Source organism: Triturus cristatus, chromosome 8 (assembly GCF_964204655.1).
Source record: "Triturus cristatus chromosome 8, aTriCri1.1, whole genome shotgun sequence".
NCBI classification, from domain to species: domain Eukaryota; kingdom Metazoa; phylum Chordata; class Amphibia; order Caudata; family Salamandridae; genus Triturus; species Triturus cristatus.
Window position 1 is genome coordinate 776644354 of NC_140591.1, and position 16546 is coordinate 776660899.

Sequence of the window (16546 nt, forward strand, 5' to 3'; positions counted from 1 at the left end):
AAAAAGGTCCACGAAAAAGGAGCGACACAACTCACTATTCTTCCATCTTTTTATAATGAAATTAATGATAAAAAGTAGCAAAAGTCAGTTTTGGGCACTTCTGATTGGATGGTTAAGATCATCCGTTTCGGTTTCCCATAGTCTATGATGTCACATTGTCATACATGATCCATCCGGTTTGTTAAAATTGTCCATTGTTAAAGCTCTTGGCAGTAGTCCAGTCGCGACCTTGTTCTGGTACAGTCTGTGTAGGTCATCTTGAGGCCACTTGTTCAGGAGCCTGGAGCATGCGCACTTAGTCGGAAACCTCTTGGAATGGTAGCTGTTTCGTCGTGTCCATGAGTCGGCCCTTTTGTCATAGGTCAAATTGGTCAACTTAAGCAAAACAAACACAAAAAGTAATTAAAACATGGAAATAACAAATAAAATGTTTAACCCTCACTAATTCCCTTATATGTGTGTAATTTTATGTCAAGACCGGAGGTTCCTATTATGCTTTCTTATCTTGCATTTTATTCAATAGCAGCCAAGATAAGTAACCAGAAACTACAGTTCCCAGGGGCCCAGGAAACCAAACTGGCCAATGGGGACGTAGAAAACACAAAACCTAATAACCAATCATAGTAACACTACCAATAAACGTCACAACTGACTGCGCAGCTTCCTCTTTTCTTGCTGCTCGCAGTCAGATAAGTGCCTTATCTTTGCTCTCTTTTTCATTGTGGTGTTTTCATGATAATTATCGATATTTGGCTTGTTTAATGTGCTTCATGGTGCTTCATGCGCTCGCGCTCCCCAGCAGTGCCGGTCTTCACTAGCAACGTGCTCTCGCGCTCGCTTTCCTTTTTCCCCCTGTGGATCCTCTAGTGGTTTTTCCCGTCGCGCGCTTTGAGCCTTTCGCTCGCGCTCGCCCTCAACGGCGTTTTTTGCCTCACCGAGTGTCCGGCTGCCAGCGCTTCAGTTCTACCATCGTGATGAGTTTCTCTGCTTCCTCGCGTCTCGCTCTCCTTCACTCGTGTGCTCCGGCAAGTCTAATTCTGTGCACACGCCCCTGGGAGGTTGCTGGTGCCTAGCTCCTCCCCTTGGCTTCCACATTAACCCCTTGTTGCCTTTTGCCTGTTACTATGAGCTCTGACAGCTCCCCTGTGTGAGGACAGCCTTCAGAGGAAGGCGAAGCATTCAAACAGGATTTAAATAAGTTTATTAATGCGTCTGTGGAAAGCGCTGTGGAGTCTTCCTTGAAACGCATGTCCAAGGGCATGCAAAATACAATGTTGAGTCTGTTGTCCAAAGGTTTGGCCCAGTCTGCGGGGGATTGCAGACCAAACAAGGTGGTTTCCTCTGCTTCCATACTTACTTCTAACGCTGCGTCATCACTGGCTGGCGAGGTTTCCTCGCACTTGATTGAGGACAAAGTGCCTCCCAGGCCTCCTTGCATGGAGGGGACTTTAGGTACCCAGGGCAAACGTAAGCACAAATCTAAACACGCAGAGGCTCCCAAAACGTTGGTTATTTCCACCATTTTGGACACTGACACAGACTTGGATGACGCAGATGATTTGTTTGATATTTTTGACGTTTCTGATCCTCCTTCCCCTCCTTCCAAAAAATCTAAGTCGGATTCCTTTAATTTTTAGCCTGTTTTTGATTCCGAAGGGGTCCCCATGTTCGACCCGTCTTCTATTCGGCACCCCAATTCATCTGAATGGACTCCTGCTTTTCATGTGGGGGAGTATATTTCGGCCAGATTACGTCTCCCTCTGGACACCGCTGTCAGGTCGAGATTAAAATCCGAGTGCCCCAAGCCTTCCTTGCCAGAAAAGGTTACCATGGTCCCTGCTATTGACCAGCCCTTACTTACCTTTTTCTCCAAGTTTGGGAAGGACCCCCGTAAAGGGGTGGAAAAAGCCTGGGCCACGTGCCAGGATAAACTCCTTGATGTGGTGGGTCCCCTGGCGCGTATTTTTGATATGGCGGAAACTTCTCGTTCCGAATTACCCGCTGAGGAGATCTCCTTGTGGGTTCAGCGCGCCTTTTGTCTTCTCGGCAATGCTAATGCCGCCATCACGAGCGACGTAAAGGTCTCCTGATTAAACTAGACCCCAAATTGGCCAATTTAGCTCCACTGGATCCAGGCTCCAAAGCCAATGGTCTTCTCTTCGGAGACTCCCTAGTCAAAGATCTCAGAAGATTTGTGTCCACCTTCGCGTCTCTGGACAAGGCGCAACAATCTATAAAAAAGGTTTTTTCCCCTCGGGTTTTTGGACGGGCCGGCAGAGGCAGGGGTCGCTCTTCCGGCCGTTCTTTCCACAATCAAGGCTCCAGAGGTTCTTCCTCCGCCCAAGAGTACAAACCCCAGTTCTACCCTCAACGAGGCAGAGGTTTCCGGGGTCGCGGAGAGAAAAAATACTGCAACAACAACTTCAACCAACAAGGTGAGTCCTCGCCCTGTGGGAGTTCGTCTAAAACTGTTTCTTTCCAAACGGCAAACAATCAGTGCAGATCCTTGGGTTCTAAACACGGTTCAAGGCTATCTTATAGAGCTCTACTCACCGCCTTTCCAACCTCCGCTGCCTCCTCCCATGGTGTTCTCTCAAAACATGCAAGCTCTAATCGACTCAGAGATTCTCTTCCTTCTCCAAAAACAAGCCATTCTAATCGCCCCCTTCGATCCTTCCGGTTTTCTAAGCTCCATTTTCCTGGTTCAGAAAAAGAACAAAAAGCTGCGTCCCGTGATCAATCTCAAATGGTTCAACCAGTTTGTAGTATATCGACACTTCAAAATGGAGACTATTCTCCACTGAAGAGAAACTCTCCGTCCAAACGACTGGATGGTCCGACTGGACTTACAGGACGCTTATCTCACAGTTCCCATTCATCCTTCTCATACCAAATTTCTCCAGTTCCAGTGGTCGAACGTCACCTATCGTTTCACCTCTCTGCCTTTCGGTCTATCTTTCGCCCCCTGGTGCTTTACAAAACTCTTAAAACCGGTGGTGGCTTTCCTGCGATCCCTCGGGATCAGACTGATCATTTATTTAGACGACATTCTCCTCATGAGCTCAGACAAACAGCTCCTTCTCTCCCACCTTCACACCACACAATGCCTTCTCTTGGATCTGGGTTTCCTTCTCAACTTCGAAAAATCTATGCTCATTCCGTCCCAGAACATAGAATTCTTGGGTTTTCTAGTGGATTCAGCCGCCGCATCTCTTCTTCTCCCGCAGTCAAAAGTCTCCACGATCAAGTCGGAGATTCGGTCAGTCCTTCGGTCCTCCCTCATTTCCCTACGATCTCTGGCAAGAATAGTCGGTCTACTTTCAGCGTCCATTCAGGCCATCTTTCCGGGTCCTCTTCACTATCGCGCTCTTCAGCGTTTAAAAATCAGACACCTTTGTCAGGGTTTGGCTTACTCCGACCTCATCGTCCTAGACCAAGAATCTTGCGACGAACTTCTATGGTGGATAGACCATTTAGATGCGTGGAACGGCTGCACTATCTTCGCTACGGCCCCAGATCTTGTATTAGAATCAGATGCAAGCCTGTCGGGTTGGGGCGCCCGTTGTGGTCAAACCTCGACTGGAGGTACATGGTCTCGCGAGGAGTCCAAATTGCACATCAATTGTTTAGAGATGATTGCAGGTTCCTTTGCGATTCAAAGTCTTACGAAAAACAGAGTTCGGTGTTCCATCCTTCTTCGCATGGACAATGTTTCTGCGGTCCGCTACATAAACCATCTCGGTGGAACGAAGTCCAGGCCTCTGGGGGAACTGGCAAAAAGTCTATGGGAATACTGTCTGACAAATCAGCTTTCACTGACGGCGGAATATCTGTAGGGAGATCTCAACGCCGTGGCAGACTGCCACTCTCGCCATCTTCGAGACTCCAGCGATTGGAAGCTCTTGCCATCCGTTTTCCTATCCCTCTCTCACAAATGGGGTTCTTTCTTGATAGAACTCTTCGCTTCCCGCCTCAATTCTTAGTTACCCCGTTTTTTCAGCTGGCGTCCAGATCCTTCCGCGTTAGCGACGGATGCTTTCCTCCAAGACTGGTCCCTTCATCTCAATTATGCCTTTCCTCCTTTTCCTATGATCAACCGTGTCCTTGCTCAGGTATGTCGTCAATCGACGTCCATAGTCTTGGTAGTCCCGTTCTGGCAATCTCAGATTTGGTTCCCATCTCTGTTAGAAATGGCGGAGGATTTTCTGGTTCTTCTCCCGGAACGAGTGTACCTTCTCCTCAATCCCCTCGGCTGCCCCCACAGCTTTATCTTGAACAACTCTCTGGTCCTGTCTGCCTGGAAGGTGTCCGGTCTTCCCCTGTTGACGTCCTCATTTTGCAGGAAGCTTCTCTCTTCATCAGCAAAGCCTGGGCCCCTGGAACCTCAAAAGCGTACAAATCTGCTTGGTCTCTTTGGGCAAGCTGGTGTTTGGAAAGGCATATCGATCCCCTTTCAGCCCCTTTGAATTTTGTAGTTAATTTCCTGGCTTCTGAAGCCAGTGCGGGTAAGTCCTATAGGACCGTTAACCTGTATAGGTCAGCTATTTCCCTCAACCATTCCCCTCTCGATGGCAAACCTATAGGCTCACACCCCCTTATTTGCCGCCTGTTGAAAGGAGTTCGCTGTTCCAAACCTCCGTTGGCTAAGTATTCCAGTTTATGGGATGTTTCGGTAGCCCTTAAGTTATTTTCTGATTGGCCAGATAATGCTTCCCTTTCCCTCAAAATGTTGTCTGCCAAACTTACTATGCTGTTATGACTTGTTTCCATTAAACGGGTTTCGGATGTTAAGGCCTTGGCCATCTCAGGCCGTCAATTCTCTCCTACAGGTGGTGGAACAAAAATGGTGTACCCATACATTCTCAGCAATGATCGTGTAGGGTGAGCCAGAATCTGCTGCAACCTGTAAGGAAACAGCTCCAAAGGAAACCCAACATAAAGGTTTACTGTCTCCTATTTCACCTGATATTTTCAGGACTACTTTCTTTTTTTTAATCACACTTGAGTTTGACATCATCTTCACTATCGTCTGAGGAAGATTCCTCAGTATCACTCTCTCTCACACATCAACTTTCTTGTTTTTCTTGTATGTTTTACGCCTACAGGCTTTGGCAAAATGACCCATTAATCCGCACTCTAAACATTTGTCAGTACGTGCAGGGCACTTGTAATACTGCGCAGAATGTGAAGTGCTACCACAACGGTAACAAGAATATTGCTGCTGCTTATTTCTAAAAGAATTCTCATTCTTTTTTAAATCATTTTTGTCAATCTTCTTTTTGTGTGTTTGATAAGATTTGTTAGGACCTTCTGAAATTTTGTTAACAGATTCGCTACTTTCTTTTTTATCAGAAGAAAGTGTGGCTTTTGCACAACGTTCTGATAGTTCTGCTTTTTTAACAATAGAGATATTTTTTTTAAAACTTGAATCACCGTCTACCCACAATCTATCTTGTATAGCCTTGTTCTTTGCATACATAACTATTTGGTCTCTTATGAGTTCCTCATTGAAATTACCAAATTTACATGTTATGGAAAGTTTGCGTAAGGCGGATATATAATCCTCGACAGATTCATGTTTTTCCTGTTTCCTTTGGAAAAAAGCGTAACGCATAACAGCAACACACACTGTGGGTGAGTAGTGTTCATCTAAATCCAATAAGGCAGCTTTAAATACGTCTATATCACCGGATCTTTCTTTTTGCTGCAATTCTCCAAAAACACGAAGACCTTCTGGACCCAGACAGTACATTAAAAGCCTTTTTTTCCTTTCAGGTGAATAAGTTCCACTACAATCTTCGAGATTAGCAATATAGTTTAGAAAATATTCTTTCCACTCATTCCACTGAATGATAGGTTCACCAGGAGAAGACAGAAATTCTTTAGGTGTAGAAAGATGTAGAGCAGATTCACTGTGTGGAACTATCTCTCTTTGAGAGGGTGCTGTTGGGAGCACTTAACTGCCGGCAATCGAGCGTTCGACGACGGGATGAATTACACAGGTATTTCTTTTTTTAAAAACAATACCTTTTTGAGTCCAGGGTCGTCCGCTCACCAAAGGAGTAGTAGGAACTCGTAAACGATGATAAAATCAAATACACAATGCCTTGGATTCTTCAACAGCAAGGCTGTCCTTGACCTTTCGAGTGTAGATAAATCCGATAATTACTTTTGCGTGGATTCTTCGAGGTTGCCAGTGCTCAAGCGTGGAATTTCCTATCCTCCGTTCGTCACAAACCAGATACCATACTAACACTTTCACTCAATACATTCATTGGTGGGGCCCATAACACCAACACTCACACACTTTTATTTGTTCTGTTCTTACAGGAGAGATAGATGTTCCAAACGCTGGCGTGAAAAGAATATCTTATAATCTAATGAAATTCTATTTACATAAACATACACTAAATATCCTTAATCCAACACATCTTGATCCTGAATCTCAAGATATTCCTTACATCTTGATCCTGAATCTCAAGATATTCCTTCCACTTAGTCGATGGATCAATTTAGTTGAATTTGGAAAAGTGATTCTAATCCTTTTCATTTATATTCAAATGATAATAAATAACCCAACACATTTTCTTGTTAATCAATAATATTTTTATCTAATAAATGCAAATTTTTAGTAAGAGTTTTAATCAATCCACAGAACATCATAGTTACCTAATCTGGTTATTAGTCGTCCTCTTTAGTCAATCAATTCGTCATGCAGCACGCTACAGTCCCAAAGATTGGGTCTGGACCATAAGCGTGTACGCATCAATCAATGCCCATCAGTCTAAGAGTCCTCAGTTCATCTGGAAAATGGGCAGTAATGTAGTCTGTCAAAGATTCGGGGAAACAGCTGTCCTGCAGTGTCACCGTCCTCTCCGTCAGCATAACGTCAGGAAAAAGAAAAAGGTCCACGAAAAAGGAGCGACACAACTCACTATTCTTCCATCTTTTTATAATGAAATTAATGATAAAAAGTAGCAAAAGTCAGTTTTGGGCACTTCTGATTGGATGGTTAAGATCATCCGTTTCGGTTTCCCATAGTCTATGATGTCACATTGTCATACATGATCCATCCGGTTTGTTAAAATTGTCCATTGTTAAAGCTCTTGGCAGTAGTCCAGTCGCGACCTTGTTCTGGTACAGTCTGTGTAGGTCATCTTGAGGCCACTTGTTCAGGAGCCTGGAGCATGCGCACTTAGTCGGAAACCTCTTGGAATGGTAGCTGTTTCGTCGTGTCCATGAGTCGGCCCTTTTGTCATAGGTCAAATTGGTCAACTTAAGCAAAACAAACACAAAAAGTAATTAAAACATGGAAATAACAAATAAAATGTTTAACCCTCACTAATTCCCTTATATGTGTGTAATTTTATGTCAAGACCGGAGGCTCCTATTATGCTTTCTTATCTTGCATTTTATTCAATAGCAGCCAAGATAAGTAACCAGAAACTACAGTTCCCAGGGGCCCAGGAAACCAAACTGGCCAATGGGGACGTAGAAAACACAAAACCTAATAACCAATCATAGTAACACTACCAATAAACGTCACAACTGACTGCGCAGCTTCCTCTTTTCTTGCTGCTCGCAGTCAGATAAGTGCCTTATCTTTGCTCTCTTTTTCATTGTGGTGTTTTCATGATAATTATCGATATTTGGCTTGTTTAATGTGCTTCATGGTGCTTCATGCGCTCGCGCTCCCCAGCAGTGCCGGTCTTCACTAGCAACGTGCTCTCGCGCTCGCTTTCCTTTTTCCCCCTGTGGATCCTCTAGTGGTTTTTCCCGTCGCGCGCTTTGAGCCTTTCGCTCGCGCTCGCCCTCAATGGCGTTTTTTGCCTCACTGAGTGTCCGGCTGCCAGCGCTTCAGTTCTACCATCGTGATGAGTTTCTCTGCTTCCTCGCGTCTCGCTCTCCTTCACTCGTGTGCTCCGGCAAGTCTAATTCTGTGCACACGCCCCTGGGAGGTTGCTGGTGCCTAGCTCCTCCCCTTGGCTTCCACATTAACCCCTTGTTGCCTTTTGCCTGTTACTATGAGCTCTGACAGCTCCCCTGTGTGAGGACAGCCTTCAGAGGAAGGCGAAGCATTCAAACAGGATTTAAATAAGTTTATTAATGCGTCTGTGGAAAGCGCTGTGGAGTCTTCCTTGAAACGCATGTCCAAGGGCATGCAAAATACAATGTTGAGTCTGTTGTCCAAAGGTTTGGCCCAGTCTGCGGGGGATTGCAGACCAAACAAGGTGGTTTCCTCTGCTTCCATACTTACTTCTAACGCTGCGTCATCACTGGCTGGCGAGGTTTCCTCGCACTTGATTGAGGACAAAGTGCCTCCCAGGCCTCCTTGCATGGAGGGGACTTTAGGTACCCAGGGCAAACGTAAGCACAAATCTAAACACGCAGAGGCTCCCAAAACGTTGGTTATTTCCACCATTTTGGACACTGACACAGACTTGGATGACGCAGATGATTTGTTTGATATTTTTGACGTTTCTGATCCTCCTTCCCCTCCTTCCAAAAAATCTAAGTCGGATTCCTTTAATTTTTAGCCTGTTTTTGATTCCGAAGGGGTCCCCATGTTCGACCCGTCTTCTATTCGGCACCCCAATTCATCTGAATGGACTCCTGCTTTTCATGTGGGGGAGTATATTTCGGCCAGATTACGTCTCCCTCTGGACACCGCTGTCAGGTCGAGATTAAAATCCGAGTGCCCCAAGCCTTCCTTGCCAGAAAAGGTTACCATGGTCCCTGCTATTGACCAGCCCTTACTTACCTTTTTCTCCAAGTTTGGGAAGGACCCCCGTAAAGGGGTGGAAAAAGCCTGGGCCACGTGCCAGGATAAACTCCTTGATGTGGTGGGTCCCCTGGCGCGTATTTTTGATATGGCGGAAACTTCTCGTTCCGAATTACCCGCTGAGGAGATCTCCTTGTGGGTTCAGCGCGCCTTTTGTCTTCTCGGCAATGCTAATGCCGCCATCACGAGCGACGTAAAGGTCTCCTGATTAAACTAGACCCCAAATTGGCCAATTTAGCTCCACTGGATCCAGGCTCCAAAGCCAATGGTCTTCTCTTCGGAGACTCCCTAGTCAAAGATCTCAGAAGATTTGTGTCCACCTTCGCGTCTCTGGACAAGGCGCAACAATCTATAAAAAAGGTTTTTTCCCCTCGGGTTTTTGGACGGGCCGGCAGAGGCAGGGGTCGCTCTTCCGGCCGTTCTTTCCACAATCAAGGCTCCAGAGGTTCTTCCTCCGCCCAAGAGTACAAACCCCAGTTCTACCCTCAACGAGGCAGAGGTTTCCGGGGTCGCGGAGAGAAAAAATACTGCAACAACAACTTCAACCAACAAGGTGAGTCCTCGCCCTGTGGGAGTTCGTCTAAAACTGTTTCTTTCCAAACGGCAAACAATCAGTGCAGATCCTTGGGTTCTAAACACGGTTCAAGGCTATCTTATAGAGCTCTACTCACCGCCTTTCCAACCTCCGCTGCCTCCTCCCATGGTGTTCTCTCAAAACATGCAAGCTCTAATCGACTCAGAGATTCTCTTCCTTCTCCAAAAACAAGCCATTCTAATCGCCCCCTTCGATCCTTCCGGTTTTCTAAGCTCCATTTTCCTGGTTCAGAAAAAGAACAAAAAGCTGCGTCCCGTGATCAATCTCAAATGGTTCAACCAGTTTGTAGTATATCGACACTTCAAAATGGAGACTATTCTCCACTGAAGAGAAACTCTCCGTCCAAACGACTGGATGGTCCGACTGGACTTACAGGACGCTTATCTCACAGTTCCCATTCATCCTTCTCATACCAAATTTCTCCAGTTCCAGTGGTCGAACGTCACCTATCGTTTCACCTCTCTGCCTTTCGGTCTATCTTCCGCCCCCTGGTGCTTTACAAAACTCTTAAAACCGGTGGTGGCTTTCCTGCGATCCCTCGGGATCAGACTGATCATTTATTTAGACGACATTCTCCTCATGAGCTCAGACAAACAGCTCCTTCTCTCCCACCTTCACACCACACAATGCCTTCTCTTGGATCTGGGTTTCCTTCTCAACTTCGAAAAATCTATGCTCATTCCGTCCCAGAACATAGAATTCTTGGGTTTTCTAGTGGATTCAGCCGCCGCATCTCTTCTTCTCCCGCAGTCAAAAGTCTCCACGATCAAGTCGGAGATTCGGTCAGTCCTTCGGTCCTCCCTCATTTCCCTACGATCTCTGGCAAGAATAGTCGGTCTACTTTCAGCGTCCATTCAGGCCATCTTTCCGGGTCCTCTTCACTATCGCGCTCTTCAGCGTTTAAAAATCAGACACCTTTGTCAGGGTTTGGCTTACTCCGACCTCATCGTCCTAGACCAAGAATCTTGCGACGAACTTCTATGGTGGATAGACCATTTAGATGCGTGGAACGGCTGCACTATCTTCGCTACGGCCCCAGATCTTGTATTAGAATCAGATGCAAGCCTGTCGGGTTGGGGCGCCCGTTGTGGTCAAACCTCGACTGGAGGTACATGGTCTCGCGAGGAGTCCAAATTGCACATCAATTGTTTAGAGATGATTGCAGGTTCCTTTGCGATTCAAAGTCTTACGAAAAACAGAGTTCGGTGTTCCATCCTTCTTCGCATGGACAATGTTTCTGCGGTCCGCTACATAAACCATCTCGGTGGAACGAAGTCCAGGCCTCTGGGGGAACTGGCAAAAAGTCTATGGGAATACTGTCTGACAAATCAGCTTTCACTGACGGCGGAATATCTGTAGGGAGATCTCAACGCCGTGGCAGACTGCCACTCTCGCCATCTTCGAGACTCCAGCGATTGGAAGCTCTTGCCATCCGTTTTCCTATCCCTCTCTCACAAATGGGGTTCTTTCTTGATAGAACTCTTCGCTTCCCGCCTCAATTCTTAGTTACCCCGTTTTTTCAGCTGGCGTCCAGATCCTTCCGCGTTAGCGACGGATGCTTTCCTCCAAGACTGGTCCCTTCATCTCAATTATGCCTTTCCTCCTTTTCCTATGATCAACCGTGTCCTTGCTCAGGTATGTCGTCAATCGACGTCCATAGTCTTGGTAGTCCCGTTCTGGCAATCTCAGATTTGGTTCCCATCTCTGTTAGAAATGGCGGAGGATTTTCTGGTTCTTCTCCCGGAACGAGTGTACCTTCTCCTCAATCCCCTCGGCTGCCCCCACAGCTTTATCTTGAACAACTCTCTGGTCCGGTCTGCCTGGAAGGTGTCCGGTCTTCCCCTGTTGACGTCCTCATTTTGCAGGAAGCTTCTCTCTTCATCAGCAAAGCCTGGGCCCCTGGAACCTCAAAAGCGTACAAATCTGCTTGGTCTCTTTGGGCAAGCTGGTGTTTGGAAAGGCATATCGATCCCCTTTCAGCCCCTTTGAATTTTGTAGTTAATTTCCTGGCTTCTGAAGCCAGTGCGGGTAAGTCCTATAGGACCGTTAACCTGTATAGGTCAGCTATTTCCCTCAACCATTCCCCTCTCGATGGCAAACCTATAGGCTCACACCCCCTTATTTGCCGCCTGTTGAAAGGAGTTCGCTGTTCCAAACCTCCGTTGGCTAAGTATTCCAGTTTATGGGATGTTTCGGTAGCCCTTAAGTTATTTTCTGATTGGCCAGATAATGCTTCCCTTTCCCTCAAAATGTTGTCTGCCAAACTTACTATGCTGTTATGACTTGTTTCCATTAAACGGGTTTCGGATGTTAAGGCCTTGGCCATCTCAGGCCGTCAATTCTCTCCTACAGGTGTTGTATTCCAGATTCACAGACGAACCAAAACCAATCTGAATTCTGTGTGTTACCTATATGCTCCCTCTCATCCCAAACTTTGTGTTGGTCAATGTTTAAAGATTTACGAACAAAGGACTGCTAATCTCAGAACGCCCTCCCATTCCCAACTTCTCATTTCCTTCCGCAAACCTCATCTCCCTGTTTCCTCTGCTACCCTTGCCCGTTGGGTTCGTTGGGTTATGTCCCTTGCAGGCATTGACGTCTCCGTTTTCGGAGCTCATTCCACCAGGGGAGCCATGGCCTCTAAGGCCTTTTGGGCAGGCTCCCGCCTCGAGGACATGCTGAGATCAGCTGACTGGTCTAATGATAATGTTTTCGAATGTTTTATTGTAAACCTATTGACTCTGTGGCTTCTTTGGTGATTAATATGCTTTGAACAAGCATAATAGGAGCCTCCGGTCTTGACATAAAATGTAGATTTTCCTAGTAATTATGACGGAAAGTCTTAATTTTATTAAAGACACGGAGGCGAGTATTATCCCACCGCTACACTACTAACATGTGTTCTCCCTCCCTTCAGCGAATCCGGCTTTGCCCCCTGCATCGACGTGATCGGCCAGTTGAACATCGACAGTGGTCTTCTTCGTCACAGAACTTCTCTCCGACGACTGCGGCTCTCCTGTCCTGGTCAACTTTGGTTCAAGATGCTTGTTCATGGACCTTGGCGTTTTCCATAGTGTTGGTAATTGTTCCACTGTTTTCGGACTTTATTTGATCTACTTGTAAGTAAAAAGAGGATGCTGCGCAGTCAGTTGTGACGTTTATTGGTAGTGTTACTATGATTGGTTATTAGGTTTTGTGTTTTCTACATCCCAATTGGCCAGTTTGGTTTCCTGGGCCCCTGGGAACTGTAGTTTCTGGTTACTTATCTTGGCTGCTATTGAATAAAATGCAAGATAAGAAAGCATAATACTCGCCTCCGTGTCATTAATAAAATTAAGACTTTCCGTCATAATTACTAGGAAAATCTACATTATCGAGCATATTGGCGACATTTAAAGCGTTTATACTCACCCAATGATGTCATCTGGTGCAACTTACAATTACATCACAAAAGCAACATATACCATGTAATATTCTATTTTACTAGTGTTAGCACCATGCATATGCAAATCCCACGTGTAATTCATACATTAGTAGGGTTGATTAGATAGCAAACAAACACATTAATACTTATTATAATTAATCGATTATTCTCATTAGTGTAAACATGCAGAATGGGGGGGGGTATACAAAATTTTGTTTTACCCGCTCCATCACCATTCATTGTCGCCAAGTTTGTAATGAATACAAATACCATTGGAAAGTATTCAAATGCTTTATTGGCAACTCGGGACAGCACAGGCAAGTAGGTCATGGCACGTCCTCAGCTACACCATAACTGATTCCAAAGTATTCTAACTTACACGAACAGAATAAAGAATACAGAACACTCTACACACAAAGATCTAGTAAAGAGATATCACTACACGTCCCTCGTCATATGAATTATTTTTTTTTTTTAAAGTGCGGCGATGTCACGCTTTCACTTAAAATATTATTACTGCACTGTTTTCTTTAATGACGGCAGGCAGGACAAGCTCTTAACTGTTTTTTTTTTTATCAAGCGCATGCCTTTCTTTATTTAACCAGCATGCACCTTTCGTTATTTAACCAGCGCGCGCCTTTCGTTCAGCTTTTATTTTAAGCGCCGCGACATAGTATTTTAACTTAAAATATTTTTTTCAACGCGCACACTGCGCTACATAGATCAACTTTTAAAAAGCCTTATGTTTTTTCAACAGTGGCAAATACAGAGCTTTAACTTTAACAATGGTGCCCGGGCGCCTACTGTTAGCAGTTCTGCGTCGCCCGCTTCCCTACGTGACCACGCTGGTTGCTCTTGGAGTGGCTCTCGTTTGAGGTGCTTATTGAAGTGTGCGCCATATTAATGCAATAGGTCTCGCATATAGGAGAGTTTGAGCTACTAGTATTGTAAAGGACAATGACTTTTATTTATGTGTTGGTTTTTAAAACAGATAAATAAAAAGCATTGTATGCAAGCATGTCGTGATATCTTCCCTGGCCGAATAGGGGAGGAGGACTTTAACCCCAACTGAAACCGAAGATAGTCTACAGCAAACAAGTCGGCCGTTTTGTATCGAACATTTTCTTAATGATGCAAATAAGTTTCATACTTGTATAAAGAAACTAGAGCAACATATCGCAAACATTTAAAATTCAGTATAATAGAATAATTTACCGAACGAATGAAATTCAAGATACATTTTGAGCGGTAATATAAGATATGACACATATTTTTGCTGTAAATGTAGCCTTTTTTAGTTTAAAAAAAAAATACGTCTATACTTGTCATACACAATTCTTAATAGTCTGTGCAAATAGTAATCTCTATTACGTTCCTGTAAAAAAAAATTGCCAGGATGCAGTCCTTATTATCTTCGTCCCTTCCGTGACACGTCCGTTTTCCCTTTTTAGGTTGGCGCTGAGAGCTGGAATGTTAGAAACAGACGAGGGGCTGCACTTTGCAAGGTCGATTGGTAACTTAATATTCAAAAGCAGACAAGTAAGCTACAGAAGAGTGTTGCCTGACACTGAACTCGTGGTCAAAACTCAACAGCCATCTTAAAAACGTGCTGGTGGTCGATAAACACCATTGTAGACAGAATTTTTTTCTCATAGTATGTAACACAATCTGATTTCCCTTTCTCTGGGTTTCAAAATAACAATAGCTTTGATAACAGATAATTTAGCAGATATATATTTTGTGTATTAAAAAAATATTCAATACAAGATATAAGCTGCTCCGGGCTTAAAATTGCCTCTGTCGGCTGCTTTTTGATATAAATCCTGTCAAAAATACAGCACTGTTCGTGAGCAGGTATAGTGTCCCTCTGCTCCTTTGAAATGGCCGCATTTCCACTTACCACCGCTTGAGGCGTCTGCTTGTAATGCTGTTCTTGCTTGCTGTTTCTGAGAGTGCGTTGCATTTTGCCTTCCTGGCTACGCTCTTGGGTTTTCTCGGAGGACAACCGAAGGGCGGAGAGCTGACAAGTCTGTGTCCGAAGCGCCCGGTATCTGTCTGTTGCACTCCATGCGGAAGATGCTGTCGGTCCTCTCCCGAGTGCTCCGGGGCCCAACCCAGCACCCTGTAAGTGTCTATATGTTCGCGAGGCGAGAGTTTTTTTTAATGTTACTTTATTGAAAGCTTTCACAGGACAGTCTTACAAGAATGTGTCATGTTTGACATTTAGACTCCTGTTTTTCTCTGACACTATATTGAGCCCATTTCTTTTTCAAAGTGGAGTTGGCTAGTTCATGTATCTGGCTACAGATGCATCCGTTTTAACACTAATGTTAATTGATCGGAGAAGGTTTATTGCACCCGTATTTTTATATGGCATGTTTTTATAGCGCATACTACTTCTGCAGATGGTTGGTTTTGGTTTCCGAATGGTAGAACACCTACTAACATTTGCTGGGGGTGTGATCAGGTGCAGTTAGTCATAGTACCATGGTCAGTATTAGTGTGTGTTAATTTACTTGTCATTGCTTTATATTTGGTAGCGTCCCATAAACGGCCCGAGGTGTGGTACTAGGAGTTGAGAATATTTCTGTCCAACCCTAACAAGGGTGTAAACCTTAACCATGAGAACCAGAGGTGCGCCACATTTACAGCAATAAAAGAAAAATGTTTCCACACCATTTAAAAACCTGTAAAAATCTTCTCTTTATTGTCTTTTTCGTAAAGTTGCTTCATATATACACAGCAAAACCAGCCAATGCTTTTTATCCATACCGCTGGACTTCTTCATGGCTTTAATGTAATAGAAATATATAAACAGACAATAGAAAGATATAAATATAACAGATTATAATGATAAAACATGGTAACATTAACAACCATAAAGTCGGCTCAATGATAGCATTTAATGAGAAAGCAACAAGTACATTACATATTAACCCCTACAGACTACATAAATGAATATACACAGGTTACCCTGAAAAAACATATAATCACGCCGATTTAAGTGCGTGCCCATGTGATAACCTATCACCTCGAACAGAATTGCATATACTTTTATTTTGCGGCCTATATGAGAAGGAAAGGAATGTCCACCTTAAACCAATTTTAAAGAAAATGAATTTTAAGCAGTGTCGGGTAGCATTATACTTTCTAAAAACATGCCCTGACCCTTTGGCCTGTTATTCAGTTGCGTCATTCCTATGGGCTTGCATGAGGAAGAGGAAAGGGACAGCGCGTAGATTACTGAGTCTGTAAAATAATAATACAAGTATCTAGATTGAGTATATGAAATGGTTCTCTTTTTTAACATTTTTATGTATCTTCATCTTTATCCTAGAATTGTGTTGAAATATTTGTAATCTTAAAGATAGAATTTCGAAATAATTTTAATGTGAATTATTTATATGTGCTTTTATGATCTATTTAACATGATCGAATGATGATGAATATACACAACATCACAGCACATTGGTCACCATTTTATACAATAATGTAACATATAAAATCCCAAAACTGGGAGGGGAAAACACAAACAAACTAAAAACATACAAGCTGACATAGCTAGGAAACATCTTAACAAGCCTATAAGGTTTAACAATCATGAGCATTGGTTCCTCTACCAATTATCCAAGTTGTCAAATTCTTACTCGATGTGTGACTAACACATAGGGCCCGATTCCGATCTAGCTAGGAAACCCCTCAGTACGACTCGTATCCTGAGGGCTTTCCGAGCAAGACGTGATCC

The 16546-nt window shown here is 44.2% G+C and overlaps 1 protein-coding gene across 2 annotated transcripts in view; it reads left to right on the forward strand.

Moving 5' to 3' along the window:
* Positions 1–14601: 14601 nt before the first annotated feature.
* LOC146805084 (pyruvate dehydrogenase E1 component subunit alpha, mitochondrial) overlaps positions 14602–16546 on the forward strand; it is a 101872-nt gene continuing 99927 nt past the window's right edge. The window contains exon 1 of one of the 2 annotated variants that reach the window (XM_085622220.1): positions 14602–14925. In XM_085622220.1, the coding sequence (XP_085478346.1) occupies positions 14869–14925 (57 nt within the window). In that variant the 5' untranslated portion in view covers positions 14602–14868. The remainder of the gene's footprint in view (positions 14926–16546) is intronic. The other variant, XM_085622219.1, reaches the window with a different exon arrangement.